Here is a 20,707-nt window from a genome sequence, read left to right as displayed (position 1 = left end):
ATTTGAAGTTCCCCCCCCCATCTTCAATTTCCCAAGACCATTGTTCCACTTGTTCAAGCCAGGCCTGTTCAAGTGGGCAGCGTGGTGATGATAATCACGTGGTACGATGACTAATTTCTTGGCAAAATGAAGCCTTAAATGGAGGTGAACGTAGCTATTTACGGCGGCCCAATGCACTGTCACTAGTGTTCCAAGGTTGAAATGGGCTAATGTATTTAATTTATAATTAGAAATTCCAGAAGAAGGATCTCATTACGCAGTCTTAGTGTGGTGAAGTATGTATAGTTACCAAGGCATACGGCTGAACATTAGACGGATAGCCCTAAGTTCAACGGAAGGCCTGTAAACTTGAGCACACTATATGATGTACAATGTACAATGTGTAGTATATCATATATCGCAAATGAAGATGTTATACACGCAAAGAACTACACAAGTGTAGTAATAACTACCATTGTCCCATAGTAAGTGAGTCTTATCTTATCTTAGCGCGAAAATTCCACACACAAAGACAGCGTTGATTGCCTCAGGCCAACATCGAGGAAAATTGTCCCTCCGAAAGAGATCTTCCAGTTTGGCTTCGGGACTCCCTCCACCATCCACCACCTATACTCCTCACCAAAATGGCCGATTCTTTCCTCCACCTTGCCCGTCCTCTGGGCCCTGTCTCCGTGGGGACTGCCCCGTCCACCGCCCCTTTGAACGTGGTCATCCAGCCCCAGGTATGTGACATATGGAGGGGCATTCAATAACACCCAACACCCAGCAACCACCACCCAATATCCAACATCCAAAACCGCTGTCGCTGCCAGCCATATCGCTGACACAACTTCACTCCAGGCCGTTTTCTCTATCCTCGATCACTCGCTGCGCCGCAATGCCGACCAGAACCGTGTCATCGGTACCCTTCTCGGAACACGCTCGGAAGATGGAGGTGAGGTCGAAGTGCGCTCCGCCTTCGCCGTGGGCCACTCCGAGGCTGAGGATCAGGTCGAGGTCGATATGGAGTATCACAAGCAGATGCTGGCCCTGCACCTCAAGGCCAACCCCCGCGAGGTGCTGGTCGGCTGGTACGCCACCGCCTCGGAGCTCAACACCTTCTCCGCCTTGATCCAGAACTTCTACAGCGGCCAGGGCGATGGCACATGGCCCCACCCCGCCGTTCACCTTACCGTGGCCACCGAGGCCGGCAAGGACCTCGAGACCCGCGCCTACATCTCCGCCCCCGTCGGTGTCACCGCCGAGCGTGCTGCCGACAGCGCTGCTTTCATCCCCGTCCCTTACGAGCTCCGATACGGCGAGGCCGACAAGAGTGGTCTCGAGGCCATTGCCAACGCCAAGGACACCGAGGAGCGCTCGACCAGCATCGCCACCGATGTCGAGGCTCTGGAGCGTGCCATTGAGGAGGTTCTGTCTATGATCGACCGTGTTTCGCGCTACGTTGAGTCCGTGATTGACGAGGAGGCTCCCGCTTCCACCGCTATGGGTCAATTCCTGCTCAACGCTCTCGCTTTGGCTCCCAAGGTCGAGCCTGCTGATATTGAGAAGGACTTGTATGTGACCCCGCATTCTATCGAGCCGGGTTGAACTTGTTTACTGACCTTTGATTTTTTCCCTCCAGCAACAACCACATCCAGGATGTCCTGGTCGTTTCTTACCTCGCCAACACCATCCGCACACAGATGGAGCTGTCTAACCGACTAGCAACCGCCCAACTGACCCTGGGTGGCGGCGAGTCAACTGGTACCGGTGGCCATGAGGGCCAGCGCAACAACCAGCGCGGCGGTAAGGGTGGTAACCGTCCTCGTCAGGACCGCGCCCAGGCCGAGGAGGCTCGCGCATAAACAGCTACGGAGAAATGATGCATGATGTGAATTCCTGTGAAGCTATACTTGCCCGATGATGTTTCTTTATGTCTCCCCCACCCACCGAATCGCCCTTTCCACCTCTTTCGACATTTATTGGGCTCGTCCTTTGTTTGTTCTACCTACCATTTTCCATTTTCTTTTTTTCTTTACAGTTTCCCTCCTCTTTTACCCCATTTGCGAGACAGACATCTACACTCGGGCATATCCTTCTTTCCTGTCCTCCGCATTCTGTCTCCGGACTGACTTTGTGTGCGGATGGCCTTTATTGAAAAGCAATTGGCGCATCGGAGTCGATCTAGCTTATCTTGCTTTGGAGAAGAGATAGAGACGAGGCAAGGCAAGGTGATGGAGCAATGTGATCAGCAAAACAGGAGCAGAAGCAGAGCAGAAGCAGAAGCAGACCCCAAAAGTATCAAGTCTGCCGACTGTGTAGTCACCGGGTCCAACCCGGTTTATGAAGTCGCATCTACTGGGCGCGGCGTTAGTTATGATGAATGGACATAAAATGTTAGACGTTTGTCAGTTTCATTTATGCATGTAGTGCAAGTACAGTAGCAAGTAGCAAGTTTCAGACTGTACCTAAAACAATCCAGCTGTAACCGTGGGCGTTGGTCTCATTTTTGGGTCAACCCAAACTCCAAGTTACCCCGGAGGATTAGTTAGTAATTAATTAGTCACTGCACTACAGAAATACTACAGAAGTACTAAGTGGACACCTTCTGCCCGATATGTGTAAATACAATACATCAATCCTGGAGATGTCTATGATATGGTGCTTTTTATTACCATACTAATGGTAATACAGAAACCGCATCCCGCCTCATGTGTCGAGAAGTGTCCTTATAAGTAATAGTGGAGTGCCCATATAACAAGATCCCTTCCTCCGGCAATTTCAGCAACTTACCAACACCACAACTCAACCTCTCCGTCTTTCCGTCTCCGCATTGACATCACATCACTCCGATCAATCCGGCCACCAATTTAGGCTGAGCACTAATTTTTTTGACGTCTCCACTACCTACACCACCGTGTCACACCCGCCGTCGTGAAACCACTCCATGAAAGTATGCCAAGGGTTACAGCAAGTGGAGCAGATAAGGTTGATCTATCAACAAAAGGGCCTGCACACCAAACCATCCTCTTCTACCAAGGTCAACTTTTGGAATGGAGGGCTTCAAGTCTCCGGACGACGACAGATTCCCAACATCAAGTGCGCATAACACAACGCGCAACACGACGTGCCTGGCTCGCCGCCCCCACCCCGGCATTGGATGAAGGCTTGAATTAAGAATAAGGGTCTGACCCACACCTCTGCACAGTTCACAGACGAGAAACTGTTCGAAAAAAATGGGAATATCGCAACTAGAAAGAACCAACCATCATCCACCAAGGACAAAGATGACGGCAGATTTATTGACAGAAGCATTCCGGCACATTCTTGTCCGCTTCTCGATCGCCGATCTTTGCTCCGAACGCGCAGGAAACGCCTCGCTGTCCACGGGCCCGCGGCATGCGAAGAACCCCTTGTGGGTCCAGCGCGCCAACGAGAGTGCTTGCAGATGAACTGAATTTCAGGACCTGTATCACAAAGCGGATTAAGGGATGGATCCGGGAAAATCGTAATCGAGTCAAGTCGAGACGCGCTCGTCATACATAGACAACCCAACACCCACCACTCCAGACCCCCTCTACGATAATGGCTCGTGTTCTGGATGACCACTATCACACCGCGCCAATGCCATTGCATACGTTCTTGGATCCGCCTGAAGAGGAGGATGACCTCGAGCTGCAGCGGTTCGACTCGCATCGGCAGCACTTCGACCCCTTAGACTACGACACGAAACCGATCTTAGCGGAGGAGCCTATATCGCCCGATTCTCCTAACCCCACTACAGCCCGCGGCAAATCTACCGAGGAAGTCTCCTATGCGAAGCTGGTGCCTTTAACGATTTGTTTATGTCTGGCTACCTTTTGTTTGTCCTTGGTAAGTTCTCTTCGTCATTCCCTCCTTTTGTTGGGGTCGATGTCGCCATTGGTGTCCCCGGCGCGGCGCAATCACATCACATCCGTCCGCAAATTACCCCTTCCTTCACGCGACACGCGACATTTAACACTCCTGCAGGACGGAACCATTTTAGCGACTGCGATTCCGAAAATCACCAATTCTTTCAACTCTCTCGATGATGTCGGCTGGTACGGTAGTTCGTTCCTATTCACAAATTGTACAGTGCAGCTATTTTTCGGCAAGCTGTACACCTTTTATTCTGCGAAATGGGTGTTCCTAAGCGGACTGGGGATCTTCGAGATTGGCTCTTTAGTTTGTGCCATTGCGCCTAACTCGGTCTCACTCATTATCGGCCGTGCAATTGCTGGTATCGGCGCTGCGGGCTTATTCTCTGGGGCTATCATTATCATCGCCAATACGGTTCCTCTACGCATTCGCCCGATCTATATCGGTATTCTGTCCAGCATGCACTCCATCGCCAGTGTGGCTGGCCCAATTCTGGGCGGGGCTTTTACCGATCATCTTACTTGGCGGTGGTGTTTCTGGATCAATTTACCACTCGGTGGGTTGACTGCTATTGGAATCTTCTTCCTTATGCCGACTCGGGCTGGCGATGTGCAACCGCTCCCGTGGAAAGAGCAGGTCAAACAGTTCGATCTCCCTGGTACTCTGACCATGATCCCTTCGATTATTTGTCTACTCCTCGCCCTGCAATGGGGCGGTTCGAAGTATGACTGGAAGAACGCCCGGATTATTGTATTGATGATTCTCTTCGCCCTGCTCTTTGCAGCCTTTGTGGGTATTCAAATCTGGCAAAAGGACAGAGCTACCGTGCCCGTCCGCCTGATGAAAAACAGAAGTGTCTTTGGCGCCGCTTGGTACGCATGCTGTATCTCGGCACCCATGTTCGTCGTCGCCTACTATGTTCGTCCCCGCATCCTATCCACTTATACTAAGCAACCCCTCCGCTAACTTTTACACAGCTCCCCATCTGGTTTCAAGCCATTAAAGGCGTATCAGCCACCACATCCGGAATCGACAATCTCCCCAGTCTGAAATAGGCATCGTCGTCTTCGCAATCATAGCCGGCGTCCTCGCCTCAGTAATCGGCTACTACACCCCCTTCGTCCTAATTTCCTCCGTCCTCACCGCCATCGCAGCAGGAATGCTCTCAACCCTCAACGTCAACTCAGGAATGCCAGAATGGTTCGGCTACCAAGTCCTCCTAGCCGCAGGCGTCGGCTTCGGCGTTCAAAACGTCATGCTAGTCTCACAGGTCGCCGTTGACGCAGAGGATATGGCCATCGCGACATCAATCCTGACGTTCGTTCAAACTCTCGGCGGAACAATCTGTCTCTCCGTTGCAGAGAGCGTATTCCAGAATAGACTTATCAAGAACCTTCTCAGTTCATTGTCAAAAGAAACAGCGGCTCTTGTCCTGTCAGGCGGAGCGACGGGATTCAGAAGCTCAGTGCCTAAGGCCCAATTACCACCGATTATGGCGGCTTATAATGATGCAGTCATGCAAGCCCTTTACGTGGCTGTTGCGACGGGGAGTATTTCGATTCTGGGACCGATTTTCATGGAGTGGATTTCTATTAAGGAGAAGCCTAAGACTGAGACGCCTGAGAAGGACGGTCAGACACAGCCGCAGACGAGGGCTGAAGCTGTTAAGACTGAGGCGGAGATTGCTAGGAGACGTACTATTAGGATGAGTTCTATTGGTGCGGGTGGAAGGCTGAGTACACTTGGCCCTTCGACTGCTGCCAGTGGGCATCGTCCTGGTGAAGGGGGTGGGTGGGTTTAGCGGGGATGGTTATATGGGAATCTAACCGAACTGAACCCTACTATGCTTCTTTCTACTCCTGACTCTTTTTTAACGGCCGAAAAGATATGCTTGTACGTATATTGATTGTATGATTACTTTTATGAGATTAGATTTAGATTCGGTTTGGTTCAGATGGATTGGCTGAGAGCTGGAAGCTTGGCCATGTTTGCTGCGTAACTTCGTTGTAGATTAGATGCTTCTTCGATCTAGGGTAGTATGCTATGTATGCACTGTACGCAATCTAGTCGAATTGACGATGTAAAAAGAAACCTCTCCCCCCCTCCCTGCCTCTGCAAGTACCAATGCCCACCAAGATCACTCTAGCAAGTAGCCACCCGGGTATCTAAATCTAATCCAAACTCTCCCTAACCAACCTCCTACTCAATTCATCCTGCACCCACGTCTCAATCAAGCTAACCGTATCACCAACGAGAGGATCATAATGCGCACCAGACGGAATGAACATAGACTGATGAGCCTCGACCTCGTCGATATCTTGCATTACGACTGCGGTCCAGTGTGCGTTGTCGTGGTATTTCCAGTGATTCTTTGGCAATAGGATGAATTTCCGCAGTTTTGGTGTGCTGGGGTCTGAGTTTGAGTTTGAGCTGGATGTTGTTGTTATACTTGTATTTCCGCTTGTGGTGCTTTCTGAGAGGTGGAGGCTTGCTTCTCGGAGGGTTTCTGATGGTGTTGGGGAGAGGGGTTGTTGTGTGGGTTCAGGGGTTTGTATTTGGCTTTCTGATGTTGTTTCGTCTTCGATTGAGGGTTCTGGGATGGGTTCGGCGTCTATTATTGCTAATGTTGAAGTTGAGGAGGATTTGGACTGTGATTCCTCGACTGGGTTGGTCTTGACAGTGCTTTCTGCTTCATCGGCTCCAGATTCGTGGGTTCTGGGTTCTGAAGAAATGCTCATGTTCTCTAGCGATCTTTCGATAGCAGGCGTCTGCTGTGTAGGAGTCGTGGACTTCTCATCTTGGCCGGTTATTTCCTCTTCTTCGACTTCAAGAGAGGGACTGGGACTTTCTTGTGCGGAGTCCGTCTTTGTTGCAGAATCATCCCCCTTCTTTGGCTTTTTGCGACCCGTGCTGGCTGTATAATAATTGATGAATTTAATCGAGTGAGGCGGCACGCGATTCGAAGCCTCCAACTCCATAAGATGGCGATATCGCCGTCGAAGCTCAGAATAATTATTCACACAGCCCGCGAATTTCGCAGATGACACCACCCGGTCGAAGACTGATCGTGCAAGGTTGTCGGTATTCTTATTGACAAAATGCATCACCCCCTTGAGGAATCCGCGATTAGGTAGTCGAATATCATTTCTCCACGGCCGATCGAAATTCGGATCTGGCGCTGCTGGTCTTGGTGGTGTTGCCGGTTTATAGGCGGGATCCATGCCTAGAGAAGCTTGCTCATCTGCGAGCGTTTCTTCTGGCGCGACGTCTCCAGGCTTTTTTGGCATCGAGCTGAGAATACCTGTTGGTACTACGCGCGGATGAAGGCCCAGGAAGGGTACGTCGAAGTTGATTAGCCCCAGAATTTGATGTTTTTGTAAAAGGGCCACGTCTGCTGCGACGATTCCGCCGAGACTGTGGCCCAGCAGGATTATATCGAGGTCATCTGCTTCGTGAGGGGCCAGCCTAGATAGATAGATCTACATCAGCCTAGGCACAAAGGCTTCAAGACGAACGGGACGGCCCGGCGGGACGGTGTGACAGTGTGTGTTTCTATTCGGAGGACCTACCAAGCACTGAATTGGGCTGCTGCAGACTGAATCTCCCCGTGGGATTTATACCGAGGATAAATACGCGTGTACACAACATGCGAATCACTCAATAATGCGGTCAACATGTCATGAATGTGAGCGGGGAACTCCTGGAAGCTCGCCTCGGAGCCCATGAATCCATGGATATAAATCAACAACAGCCTTCTCTTGTCATTTTGCTCGAAAGCCCCGGCTTGGGGGTAGCGACAGCGAGAGGCTATCGCAGGAGTGGTTGGCGCCATTGCGGATCGCGCCGTGCATCGTCGCGAAGAAGACGGTGGGTTGGGGATAATACTTGTAGACATGCGGTCATAATTAAAGCAGGTTTCCACCTTTCGTCTCATTAGTTTCCGCACAGCCACAATTCGTGGAGAGGAGGGGGAAGCAAGTGTGGATCGTCGTTAAGCACGGCCCGTTTGCCACTGACGAGTGCCCTGGAGTTTAAGTGGACAAAAGGGGTTGGTTTAAGTGGGAGATGACCCGCTAATCTAATTTTGGCCGTCATAATTGGTTCTTCGTTAGTGCCTGCGTGGCTGAAGCTCGTTGGGACATCGCGGGGCATGAGATTCGCCACGGCCAACAAGTTGCACAAGAGACTTGAAATCGTGGAACTTACACAGTAGTCTATGGGTTTGAAACTAATCTCTATTTACTGACCTGAATCGATTTATTCTTTCTTTTCTTCACATGCGGTCAAGTCCCCTTCATTTTGGCCAACATGGAGAAACCTCCACTGCCCGACCGCGCGGACACCAACAGAGAGCCCAGCCCCCCACCATACACTCCATATGTTGACCCTCAGGTGACTGCCGAATCAGGCGATGTTAAGAGTAAGTAGGAGGATGTGGGATGCGCAGTTATTCAAATATTGAGCCACAGAGCTAACTAAACAACAGCCGATGGACGTATCGATGTTAACCTCAACTCCAAACTCGCCAAATCACTGGCCCAAATCGCAAAACAAGAGCTGAAAGAGCTGAAAGATAACTACCCACCACTGTCTCAACAGACTGAACCTCGACCATCACAGGTCTGCGACATAAAACTCAACATCGTCATTCAAATAGTCGGCAGTCGCGGTGACGTCCAGCCCTTCATCGCACTAGGAAATGCCCTCCAAAGTCACGGCCACCGAGTCCGCATCGCCACGCACGGCGTCTTCGAGAAATTCGTCAAGGACTCATTTCTGGAATTCTTCCCTATTGGCGGCGACCCGGCACAACTCATGGCGTACATGGTCAAGAATCCCGGACTAATACCGCAAATGCAAACCCTTCGCGATGGCGAGATTAAGAAGAAACAGCGAATGGTTGCGGAAATGTTGGATGGGTGTTGGAGATCTTGTATCGCGGACGATCCGACGAGTCAGGAACCCTTTGTCGCTGATGCGATTATTGCCAATCCGCCGAGTTTTGCTCATGTGCATTGTGCGCAGGCGTTGGGCATCCCGGTTCATTTGATGTTTACTATGCCTTGGAGTACAACTAGAGCGTTTCCTCATCCGTTGGCGAACTTGAGTCAGAGTTTGAACCCGGAGATTATGAATACGCCTACGGCGAATTGGGTTTCTTATGGGATTGTGGAATGGTTGACGTGGCAGGGGTATGTTTGAATCTCCATATCCATGGGTATTGTTCGCTGACAGAGTTCGCAGGTTGGGTGATGTGATTAATCGATTTAGATCGTCTATTGATCTCGCATCGGTTCCTGCTACAGAGGGCCCTTGTTTAGCGGAAGCTTTGGAAATTCCGTTCACCTACTGTTGGTCCCCGGCATTAGTTCCACGCCCAACTGACTGGCCATCACATATCGGTATGTTTTGAGATCAAAGAGTCAGGATCGCAGATATTATCGGCAGCTAATCGAGACAGATGTCGTTGGATTCTTCTTCGCAGATACCCCTGAATATACACCCCCTCCAGATCTGGCAGAATTCCTTCAAGCAGGGCCACCCCCTGTGTATATTGGCTTTGGCAGTATCGTCGTTGATGACCCTCAAAAGCTCATTAAGACAGTTGTTGAAGCGGTCAAGCTGGCTGGCATACGAGCCATTGTTTCAAAGGGTTGGAGTGAACTCGCTGGAACCTCAGATGAGAATATTTACTATATCGGCGACTGCCCGCACGGATGGCTTTTCCAACAGGTGGCCGCAGTAGTCCACCACGGTGGCGCTGGAACGACTGCCTGCGGACTGCAAAATGGAAAGCCTACCACTATTGTACCGTTCTTCGGCGAGTATGTGTTCACTCAGCTCCATTCCTTGACTTCCTGTATATGATATCTGAAATATTGCTAACATTTACCCAGTCAACCCTTCTGGGGCGATATGGTCGCCAAAGCCGGCGCTGGCCCCGAGCCAATCCCGCATAAAGACCTTGAGCCTGAGCTCCTGGCTTCTGCAATGCAATTTTGCCTGACGCCAGAAGCATCAGAAGCTGCACAGGAAATTGCTATCAAGATGCAGGCCGACTCAGGCGTGTCGGCAGCAGTGGACTCGTTCCACCGGAATCTACCGCTCGATCGAATGCGATGCAGTATCATGCCCGATCAAGTCGCGGTGTGGAAATATAAGAATGAGAAACACCGTTTAATTTTGTCAAAGACAGCAGCAGAGGTCTTAATCGAGCACAACAAGATTAACTCCGAAAACATCAAATGGTTAGCTCAATCTTAAACCCCCTCCACCCAGCAATCCCACGTCAGAAACAAATACTGATTTAAAGACAAATAGCTACCCAGCCAACCCAATTTTGATCGTCAATCGACGCTGGGACCCTCTAACAGGCGTCCTCTCCGCAGCAACAGCAACGGGCGCAAACATGGCAAAATCAACAGGCGAAATGTTCTACAACCCATACAAAGAATTCAAACGCAGTCGCACAAACGCGACGGGCGATCCATCCTCATCCCGATCTCTCGAAAACCGCCAGGACTCATTCGGAACAGCGGGTAAAATGGCAGGCGCGGGGTTACAAGGCTTTGGGAAATTCTCCGGCACCTATCTGCGAGGCGTGATGGTTGACATTCCACACGCGGCAGCTGAGGGGTTCCGACGGGCACCGCAACTTTACGGCGAGAAGCCGAAGGAATACGGACACGTTTCTGATTGGAAATCGGGTATCGCGGTTGGCGGGAAGAATTTTGTTGGCGGTATGGCTGGGGGCGTAGCGGGGATGTTTACCGAGCCGTTGAAGGGTGCGTTGGATGGAGGGAAGGATGGTGCTATCAAGGGTCTTACGAGGGGCGCTTTGGGGATGGCGACGAAGATGCCTTCTGGTGAGTTTCGTCGCTTTGTTTGTGCAACTGAATGCAATGCTAACACTTTGCCTTTCGCTGAAGCTGGTATCGGATTGATGGCTTACCCGTTCCATGGTATTTCGAAGAGCATCGAGGCTGCGTTTAGGACGAAGACTCCTAAGGCTATTGTTGCTGCGAGGTTAAGGGAGGGTTATGCGCATGCGCAGCGATTGAATTTATCGAAGGAAGAGCAAGAGGAAATTATACAGATTTTTGAGATTCTGTTGAGCTCAATGCCTAGATGAGTCGCTTGTTTAGGCGTCTTTGTATTCAAGTATAGCCGTCAAGATGGTTCAAATTAATGAATAGTGGAATAATGATTATAGAACAGAAATTCCTCAACTACGTAGGTAGAGAACGATTTTGGGTACTCACGTTTGCTCCATGAGAGCGTACACGTGTTAGATATGGGAGTCGCGCACGCTTCTAAATTTCACGAAGTTCAAAATGGTACTTTTGAGGCAATCCCCATCGTTCATTGGCTGGTGCAACGTTTCGGTCATTTGCCGAGTATCCTCGTCAAATTCGGCCAGCAACTTTGGAGATAGTCTTGTCTCTACTCCATCTCTGAAGTCTGAATTTAACTCATCCAACATGAAAATCTTAATCACTGGTGCCGGCGGTTTTGTTGGACAACACCTAGCCAGAGAGCTCCTCAAAAATCCAGAGAACAAACTGATTCTGACCGACATAGCGGATTTCTCTACCCCGCATTCGTCAAATCATCCCGAAAACGCAATATGCATCCAAGCAGATCTAGTCAAAGAGCCACAAGCTGTTCTCATTGAGAAAGTGGATGCTGTATACATTCTCCATGGAATCATGTCGTCTGGCGCAGAGGCAAACCTTGATTTGGGCTTAAGAGTGAATGTCGATGCAACACGCCACTTACTGGACTGCATCAGGAAGAAAGGATGGCATACTCGGGTAATTTATGGCTCTAGTATTGCTGTATACGGCCGGCCTTTGCCTCAAAAAATCACGGAAGATGTGTATCCCACTCCCGAGGGGTCATATGGAAGCGAAAAGGTGATATGCGAAACGCTCATCAACGACTACACCAGACGAGGGTATATTGATGGGTTTGCGATTCGCTTACCTGGAGTGGTTATTCGGCCAGGACCGCCTGCGCAAGCCGCGAGCAGCTTTCTCAGCGGAATTATCAGGGAGCCACTGGCAGGGAAGAAATGCATTGTGCCGACGAAGGATCGATCGAAGGCGTTCTGGGTCTGTTCCATTAATGATATAGTATCAAATTTGGTTTGTATTCTTGGTTTGGCTGGTAATGCGTTGCCTTTGCATAGGCGAGTGTTAAATGCGCCAGGAATCCTGGTTACGATTCAAGAGATGACAGAAACTCTGGCAAAGGTCGCTGGTCGAGAAAAGTTGGACTTAATAGAGGAGGTGGAGGATTCCAACTTCGCGGACTTGGTTCAATCGTGGCCCTGCAACTTTGATGTCTCCTTGGCTTTCAGTCTCGGCCTCTCGACGAGGGAGAGCTTTGGGAAAGCAGTGGAAGAATATGTACGACGACTCTGAATTGAAACAGATGATATGAATGTTCAGATAAATTTAACACCAACGCTCTACTAGTAGTTCATCTGAGGGTTGATCCAGCCAGCCATACAAAGGTCCTTATTGGCCGGTTCATTAATTACTGATTGCATATTTATTATGAGCCTTTTTTATAAAAAGCCTATTACTGTCTCGTAGTACCAAAACTTTTCCACTGGTGAATCGGGCTTAGTAGTAGGCAGTGGTTTCCATGGGTGTGGAGGTGAGTCAGCGCGGTTGCTAGATTTAGATGTTACTAGCTTCACGGCAACAGAGGTACTTCCGACAGCTGTTTTCCTTCGAACCCGTGTTAAAGTAACTTAATCAAGAATTCAAGATTATTCAGTAGATTATAGACTTACACATTGTTTCTGCTTGATTTATTGACAAATGCTTTAGATGGATCAAGTGTATCCAAATTTGTATAGTATTAGTACATTCTAATTTGGATTCGGAAGGACCATGGTCTATTTAGCAGCCCTCAGATGCATTTTCCTTTTTTCCTTTTATTCCAATCTTTCACACCCTATTAATTCGACACCATTCTTTATACGAGCTCACAATGTCTACACTTGCCCGTTCTTCCTGGGGATCAGACTCTGAACTTGCATACGCATCGCCAATCCTTATCGAGGCCAAAGGCGCAGATCAGCGAAGCATCAAACGGCAAAACGGCAAGAAGCATCGCCGAAGGTCCATGTATATACACGACGAGGAAGGAAAGATTGACACTGACGGCCGCAAGCGACGCAGCGTATGTGGAAGTGGAAGTGACCTCAATCCTCTTGCGACCAAGGGTGATTTATGATCTTTACTTCTCAAGACTTGTTTTCATGAGGTAGTGGGAATGATTTTTGCCGGCCTGGAGTTTAACAAAATTGCTTATTTCACGCACATTGACGACCTTCGCGAATATATAATGGGGCAGACCGGGCAAAAGATTTTCGGATGTACTATGATCGTCAGTGATAGATGATGACGGGGCTCACACCCAGTTCAGTTGCTATTTTATTTGTTTGGCTTTCTTTTCATAACTATTTATTCGATAGGAAGTACTTGAATATCAGAGTTATAAACAATCCACGATTTATGAGGACTTTTATAGGCTGCTTTGATACTAAGCATCAAGACCTTTTACACCTCAGAGATTTCTGGATTTGGAGTCTTCGAATCTCCTCGTGCTTTTATCGCTTCCTCGCCTGAAGACTTCGCATTCACCTCTCTTGTAGCGACCACAGATACTTGGGATTGTGCATCAAAATTGTCATCGCCCGAACTTTTGTAGCGCCGCTGCCACCACAACATACCAAGCTGGACAGCGACGGACGAGAAAATAAACGCAGTTGCAAGAGGAAACCCAATAGGATATGTCGGAGAGTCTTTTGTTCGCCAGGCCCTGAGTGGAATGGTCGCATGGCCAACATAGACAATCGTAACAGTGATAGCGACGAGAATGGCACGAGCTTCTGGCTCCTTTCTCAGTAGCTCAGCCATCCAGGACAGAAGTGACGGACTTCCCGCATTTGTCGCATATGTCAGGAAATAAAAGGCCAAGACGACTTTGTAGTCGGAAGGCCAGGCACATAAAACACACAGAACAACCCCGAACAGAAAACATGGAGCTATGCTGATCTGCCAGCGCCAGTATTTCCAGTCAGATAATGCGTTCAGGGCCAGATTACTGACGATCTGTAGTGCATAGCCTCCTATCGGTATGACGTTGACCTGATATGTATTGAAACGAAGATTTCCAGCCGAGTCTTTCAATCCTTCCAGGTAGAGGGGGAAATAAGAGTTTGCTCGACTGGCCCAAGCCTGCAAAGTGAAGGCTAGAAGAAAGAAGTAAGCCACCGGGTGGGATGCTAACTTTCGCAACTTTTCTTTGAGGACTGCAGCGGGGAGAATTTTCGACGTATCGGCGCCGAAGCTAGCCATGCGCTCCTTTGCAATACGTTTCTCTGCATCTGTGATCCAGATAGCGCGACTAAGAGCCGGCGTATCTGGTATGATGACGAGGCCTAGAAGTCCTTGGCCAATTGTGACTGTGCCCGATATAATGAATAGCCATTGCCATCCGGAGATTCCATGAACGCCATTCATGTTTTTGTAAAGAGTGGCTTGCAATGCACTTATGAACATTCCTCCCGCTGCATCGGAAACATTGAAAAATGCGACTCTCTTGGCTAATTCGGCGGGTTTATACCAATTGAAAATCAGCGAGACGGCAGTAGGCCAGAAGACGGCGGAGAAAAGACCCAGTAATATACGCAATCCATATACAGTTTTAGCATTAGGAGCTTGAGCTATGCTGTCAGGGATGTTAGATAATACATGGAGTAATTCACTTCGTTAAAACCAACCAGGTGACCAAAATACCCCACGCTATTTCACAAAAGGGCAAGAAGAGGGAAGGGCGAATCTGGAACTATTAGCTTATATCCACGCGGTCGGGTCTTTCAAGAACCACTCACTTTAGTTTGAATTAGCTGGCCCGGAATAAGACCGATGGCATATCCCACCGAAAAGAAAATGTTGAAATTGACTAACTCGTTGCCATATAAGCTCAATGACTCCTTCATTCCCGACACGTATGCTTGGGTGGTAGCAGTTTGGTCCATTTCCTTCAAAATTCCAGCGATGAAAGTCCATGTCAACAGCAAACAGTCCAGCTTAAAGAGAAGGACATTTTCAGGTTTCCTGAAGTACGGGATATAGCTCCATAGCCCTGTGGGTGGGGAGTATGGCACCTCATCCGAACTTGAATGTGCCTTGGTCCCAGATATGCTCGTCATTGTTAGGCGTTGGGTGGAAGAGGGACAATTTCGAAAAATTTCGGAGGATTTTGACAAGCTTTATAGGTTTCATATACTCAAGGTCTGATCCTTTCGGATCGTCGTAATCTTGGAGGCCGATCACGAAATCTACAAGCTGCAGCTTGGAGCTTGGCATGCCAAGATTCTCGCTCCGGAGCTCGCTCTCTTTTTAAATCCCGCCCGACTCTTGCAATGTTCATGCGAACTTTTAGGATACAAAATATTGCGAAGCAGTTTATTATACTGGCATTTGCAAGATTCTCTTTTGATGCTGCCGCCCGGGTGAGTGGCTATACTCACCCGCTTACCCGCAGATGGAATAAAAAAGAAAATATAAAGTTTTACGATTTTCGTGGGCTCGTCTGAACACGGAGGGGTTTTCAAAATCGATGTTTTTTACAGTGATGCTAGCTGAGATGGCCCGATATTGAATTGACGTCCAGTCCTTCCCGAATATGACATGTGTATCCAGGAGTGACCTGTGTCGCCATTCAAAATGCCAGCTTTCTATTTATTTAGAGGTTTTACAGTTGATAAATCTACGGACCCCTCCGGCCTATTTCCCGTGAATAATATGATTTGATGGCCATGAAAGCAATGTCTGGTACGTAATTAATAGAGCCATTGGTCCAGTTCCCGGCTAACCAGCATCGTAGGAATGTATCTTTCAACGCCAAAATATTGATCGACTTGCCGGTCTCCGCTAATGCACAGGAACATCCGGTAGATCCCAATACAAGCATCTCCAGCCGAGCGCGATTGAACCTTAATCCGTGAATATTTTGGCCATCCCACACTTAATGGAGCTAGGAAATGGTCCACTGATTACTCTGATTTCAATCCAAACAACGGGTGTGGATATTTTCAGCGAGCCCGTAATATTCACAAAAAAGGGCAAACGTGCTAGAGAATCTGCCACCCTTAGTCAAAACAGAAAAATACTACCATGAAAGAATAGCCATGCGGTATTTACTGCGGGTCATACATCGATGTTAAGTAAGCTTCATCGATTAAAATTCTATTTCCCTGGGTGGGCTTAGTGGCCAGTAGCTGAAACATATCACTTGGCAGCCCTGGCGTGTTTCAACACGCAAGAATAAAAAAGGTCCCAGGAATCTGTGGCAATACCACAAATCGGGCAACATGAAGGAACTGGGAATTCAAATGCGATGGGACTTTCATGGGAATAGTCTGGGTGTGCCCGAATATGATTCTGTATTTTGTCCTTTCTGCGCTGTGTGATTGAACATCCTGGTTTAGGACACTGATATTGCCACTGAGAGAAGTGGGCGTCTTTGATGTGACGGGTCAACACCCCAAGGTTCATGGAAGTTGGCCCTTTGACACAACATGGGCATTTAAGAGCAGTTCCACCTCTTCCAATGGAGCGAGTGATTTCAGGTGTGTCCCAGGAGTTCGGCATGGCACCTTGCTGGGTTTTGTTTAAAACAAAGCTTGTGTGGGTTGTTCCTTGACCGAACCACATTGTTTCTGATGGGTGCTCTCGAAGTATTCTGGAGGTCTCGCCATGACCATGTTGCAGGGCGAAAGAAAGAGCTGTTCTTCCATCTTTGTCTTTGATATCTGTATTGGCGCCTGCTTCAGTAGGATCTCTACCACGGCAACATGGCCATTCTCCGCCGCTTCGCAGAGGGCAGTTCGGCCATATATGTCAATAGAATTAGGATCACAGTCCCTTTGTAGTAGATCTACCACTATTTCAGGCCGATCCAACGCAACTGCCCACCAAAGAGGGGTTCGATACTCTTCATCTTTTGAATCTGGCGCGGCACCCATTTCTAGCAAAAGTTGCACAACATCTCTATGTCCTTCAGAAGCTGCCCAAGAGATGGCTGTTCGATCATGCTTGCAACAAGAGTCGACCCACACGCCATGAGCAAGAAGTAGCTTGATCGTACTGATCCATCCCCCAGAGGCCGCTAATGCTATAGGTGATCGACATCCGAGGCCTCGTTGATTTGCGTCGATCCCTCGGTCCAACAGAAGTTTGACGACCTTGTCATGGCCACGGGTGGCTGCCCATTCAAATGGGGTCTTGTCCAGTGAGTCCGTTACCGATAAAATATAGCCTCTCTCAAGTAGGGTTTTTGCCGTCTCTGCAAGTCCAAAATAGGCTGCTAGATGCAAGCCTGTCATACCAAGAGGTACATCAAGGCTATAATCCCCGTGGGATACGTATCCCTTTTGAGCGAAAACAGCTTGTCCACATGCGTCTGTCTTGGATTGATCTAGTAGAAATACCAAGAGCAATGGGTCCACAACCGGCTCATCGTGAACATGGTACCCCCAGTTCCTGGAGGCATATGTGTAGAGGGGATATTTTTCGAGTCTCTCTTCGAATTCAGCATCTGACAAGCAGCTACCTGTTCCAAAGGCCTCGTATGAAATATAGGTAATGCAGGCTGTTCCAATTGCTTTCTGAGGCTCGGGTAGCCAACAAACCAACTTCTGTTCGAAGTATTCCTGAGCGGTATAATGCACCAGTCGAATAACATTCCTTGTCCCATCCACAGTGATAGTGATGAGACCGGCACATATCGAAATCAAGTCTTCAATATCAGAGATGTTATCCTCGTCAAAGTGTGACTCGCCCAGCTCTATAGCAAGTCCATGTTGCAGCTCGGCGGCTGTCAAAGGTCTCTTGGCGCACGTTACCCACGCAAGAACATGAAGTGCCATGGCCTGTACAGATTTCTGATCGATGATTCTTTGCATGGTATTGTCATAGGCATCATCGTACGTTTGAGATCCGCTCGTCAATTTTCTGAGCTCAGTGCGAATGGCTTTTGGAGACAACTTTCCTGATAAGGAGTTTAGATACAGCCGAGCTAAAAGGAACCTATTCATTATAAGCTACTTTCACGGTATAGGTGGTTGAGGTATCACTTACATTCCATCAACTGCGTCGCAGATTCCTTTTATAATCTCTGGGTGTAGTCCCGGCTTTCTTGAAAGGTGGGGCATTGCTTCCAGACTAGTCCTGAGATAGTTTGTCACGTCGTCTCTCGATGCTTGGATCTCTAGTAAAGGCATGCCTTGAAACCGTGCAACTATTTCCGGTATGAACCGTGCAGTTGCCAGAAGGCTCACTTTCTCGCCAGCCTGGAGGCCGAATACTTCGTCCAGAATTTTGTTTGAATCATTGAGCTCGTCCAAGGCATCGATGATAATAAATACTTGCTGGGCTGCCTTTATTACAGAAAGCAAGGCCTCGGATAGTTCTTTGGTCGATGGACGTGTTCCTTTGCTCTTATGATTGTTGAACATCTTAAGGACACCCGGTGTCATTTTTTGCATGCTTTGCAATAACTGCCGGATAATGCATGCCAGCAGAAAGTTGACCTTTTGTCTCTCGTGGTAAATATACTGGAAATCGCAATAAATATATGCAATGCCAACCTCGGGGTTGTCCCGGTACATGTTGTTCAGCTCATCAATCACTGCCGAGACAATAATTGTTTTCCCTGCTCCCGGTATACCGGGGCAGAACAGAGTCTGCTGTGGCAACCTAATCCACTCATGAAACAATTGAGAACCTAGGAACCATTGTCCACTTCCCGGTTGCCGAAGACTATTGTACTCTCCTTGTTGCGCTGCATGGTCTGTCGATGACAACCAGTCAAGACACATCTGGTCTTGCTCATTGGACATGTTCATAAGGACATCTGAGATCTGAACTCGAGCCAATTTTCCGTTGAAAGCATTGAGATTTCCGACGTTGACGCAAACCCGATCCCGAAGATGACGCAGTTCGTCAGAATCCCAAGTGGCTCTCCTCCAAATTCTTCCGATACTATGGGACTCTTTCGCGGAGTATTTGTTAACCACATTCTCGATGTCTGTCAGCGTGTCGCGGCAGCTTTTTGTAATCACTGTCAAATCATCGCGTTGGTAGCTGTTGAGCTCAGTAGTGGATAAATCGACATCGACATCGTGTATGACGCTCTGTAGAGATCTCAATCTTTAATAAAGCATGCTAGTAAAGAGTCAAATCATGATTTTAATTGTCGGAATGTCAGGAACATATACTCATCAGATAGCTCCTTACACTGAGAAGGCGCTCCAACGAAGGCCTTTCTGAGCTTGCTTGCCTGGTTGATTATGGCGATGAAGTCACCAACGCCAAATCCAAAACTCATAATGGATTCTGGACTTCAGCTGATTGAGATGAATGTAAAACTGGCTGGGTATTACCGGGACTGACGCCGATGTGTGGACTCTTGCGATCGACTCGAGTCAATGGATGCGAAGCTGAATAGAATCGAATTGGTTGAGAATTCGTGAAGGTGTTGGTTAAGTCCGTAGAATTAGCGTATGGTCACTTTCAACGCTCGCAGCAGCCCCAGAGAGATACGATGTGTTGGAAGTTGGAACTGCACGATGCCTGATCTACATTTGGGTGTTTGATACACCGCCTCACTCTAGCCCCCCCGCACTTCCCCCACTGTTGACCTCCTCAGGCGAGATGATAGGCATATCCTTTCAGGGGCTTAGAAATGAGCAAATGATCAAGATCAAAAGGTTCAAAAAGGGCAAGGGAGCATAACATCTATATGCGAACTACCGAGAGGTCGGGAGGGTCACCTGCCTTGGTGCCTGAGGCAAAAAGCTTGCTGCTCTGCTGATCGATTGACTCAACAAAAGAAGGGAAGTTCGAAGTGAATGCGATCAATTTTAATGAACAGCTTCTCCTTATCGACGAATCATTACATTTCATATCCCCGGGAACTTGCTATTAGTTCGATGGAAAAAAATAAAAGCGCACCTGAGCCCCTTAGAAGTCATTCTTGTGCGAAGTGAGACTATATTACAGTAACCCTGCAAACAGTTATGATAATATGATACTAGGGATGCTGGATCAAATCTGATAAAATATTTGTGCAAATTCAATGAGTAGCTATCAATATATTTACTAAAAAAAAGGACACGTCCGTAACGATTGAAGATGTCATCTCCACTCTGCGTCACCCGCCATTCTAGAACTTCAGTTAAGGGGTTGGTGATTCCCCTTCTAGTCGAAGGCCATGATTCTCTGTTCATGATATACAGTCGCGTATGATTGAATTCCCGGCAATTCCAAGCGATTTTTCCAAGCGGTTCCGTTAACCGAGGGAAGAAGTGTTCGTGATGGCATTACGGATATTGTCCTTTTCCGGTAACTTTACGCACCGGTTAACTAACCGCCGACGCCCCGGAAGCTATAGCTATTCTACATTCTAGCCCCGTTCGATAAAATAGTGAAAATATCGATATCGGAAATACTTATGGCTCTAGTCCGGTTATTTTCCTAGCCGAGGCTCTCTGAGCTCAAATGCCCGCCCGGAATAAGTATGCTCATATCGAAACAATGGAAAGATATCCGTCATGTGCATGTATACTCCTTGGGCACGTTTATTTATTATAGGCCAGAATTTAAAGGCCTTCTACTGTCCGGATCGGCATCGATTAAAAAAGGGTGCCTGACAAGATTCTCCTAATAATGTTCTAGACCATACAAAAGTGGACAAGTTTCAACATTATAGCGTGATTTTCCAGATGATTCGTAATCCTCCA

General features: G+C 48.4%; 8 protein-coding genes across 8 annotated transcripts; 5 read left to right on the top strand and 3 right to left on the bottom strand.

Annotated features, from left to right (window-relative positions):
- Nucleotides 1-623: 623 nt before the first annotated feature.
- Nucleotides 624-1,844, top strand: N7509_014275 (eukaryotic translation initiation factor 3 subunit F; the record flags this gene model as incomplete). The annotated part of the gene is made up of 3 exons (XM_056638912.1): nt 624-722; nt 841-1,553; nt 1,622-1,844. 3 exons carry the CDS (start codon nt 624-626, stop codon nt 1,842-1,844), a joined length of 1,035 nt encoding a protein of 344 aa, XP_056480901.1.
- A 1,720-nt stretch (nt 1,845-3,564) lies between these two features.
- On the top strand, nt 3,565-5,680 carry N7509_014274 (MDR family MFS transporter; the record flags this gene model as incomplete). Its single annotated transcript, XM_056638911.1, is given in 4 exon segments — nt 3,565-3,852; nt 3,991-4,797; nt 4,857-4,923; nt 4,935-5,680. The coding sequence occupies 4 exon segments, from the start codon at nt 3,565-3,567 to the stop codon at nt 5,678-5,680; spliced, it is 1,908 nt and encodes a 635-aa protein (XP_056480900.1).
- Nucleotides 5,681-6,050: 370 nt separating this feature from the next.
- N7509_014273 (esterase/lipase family protein) lies at nt 6,051-7,711 on the bottom strand (the record flags this gene model as incomplete). The annotated part of the gene is made up of 2 exons (XM_056638910.1): nt 6,051-7,344; nt 7,449-7,711. The coding sequence occupies 2 exons, from the start codon at nt 7,709-7,711 to the stop codon at nt 6,051-6,053; spliced, it is 1,557 nt and encodes a 518-aa protein (XP_056480899.1).
- A 476-nt stretch (nt 7,712-8,187) lies between these two features.
- On the top strand, nt 8,188-11,011 carry N7509_014272 (putative sterol glucosyltransferase; the record flags this gene model as incomplete). The annotated part of the gene is made up of 6 exons (XM_056638909.1): nt 8,188-8,299; nt 8,366-9,071; nt 9,124-9,281; nt 9,341-9,704; nt 9,777-10,127; nt 10,201-11,011. 6 exons carry the CDS (start codon nt 8,188-8,190, stop codon nt 11,009-11,011), a joined length of 2,502 nt encoding a protein of 833 aa, XP_056480898.1.
- Nucleotides 11,012-11,360: 349 nt separating this feature from the next.
- Nucleotides 11,361-12,305, top strand: N7509_014271 (uncharacterized protein; the record flags this gene model as incomplete). Its single annotated transcript, XM_056638908.1, has 1 exon — nt 11,361-12,305. One exon carries the CDS (start codon nt 11,361-11,363, stop codon nt 12,303-12,305), a length of 945 nt encoding a protein of 314 aa, XP_056480897.1.
- Nucleotides 12,306-12,882: 577 nt separating this feature from the next.
- N7509_014270 (uncharacterized protein) lies at nt 12,883-13,128 on the top strand (the record flags this gene model as incomplete). Its single annotated transcript, XM_056638907.1, has 1 exon — nt 12,883-13,128. One exon carries the CDS (start codon nt 12,883-12,885, stop codon nt 13,126-13,128), a length of 246 nt encoding a protein of 81 aa, XP_056480896.1.
- A 326-nt stretch (nt 13,129-13,454) lies between these two features.
- On the bottom strand, nt 13,455-15,112 carry N7509_014269 (uncharacterized protein; the record flags this gene model as incomplete). Its single annotated transcript, XM_056638906.1, has 3 exons — nt 13,455-14,628; nt 14,681-14,739; nt 14,792-15,112. 3 exons carry the CDS (start codon nt 15,110-15,112, stop codon nt 13,455-13,457), a joined length of 1,554 nt encoding a protein of 517 aa, XP_056480895.1.
- A 1,464-nt stretch (nt 15,113-16,576) lies between these two features.
- N7509_014268 (ankyrin repeat domain-containing protein) lies at nt 16,577-19,293 on the bottom strand (the record flags this gene model as incomplete). The annotated part of the gene is made up of 3 exons (XM_056638905.1): nt 16,577-17,993; nt 18,045-19,115; nt 19,184-19,293. The coding sequence occupies 3 exons, from the start codon at nt 19,291-19,293 to the stop codon at nt 16,577-16,579; spliced, it is 2,598 nt and encodes an 865-aa protein (XP_056480894.1).
- Between the last annotated feature and the right edge of the window lie 1,414 nt (nt 19,294-20,707).

The sequence above is a fragment of the Penicillium cosmopolitanum genome (genome assembly GCF_028827165.1).
Source record: "Penicillium cosmopolitanum strain IBT 29677 chromosome Unknown utg000013l:1.0-859999.0:1.0-860633.0, whole genome shotgun sequence".
Lineage (NCBI taxonomy): Eukaryota > Fungi > Ascomycota > Eurotiomycetes > Eurotiales > Aspergillaceae > Penicillium > Penicillium cosmopolitanum.
The sequence above is the reverse complement of the archived record's forward strand: the minus strand, read 5'-3'. Positions and strand labels throughout refer to the sequence as shown.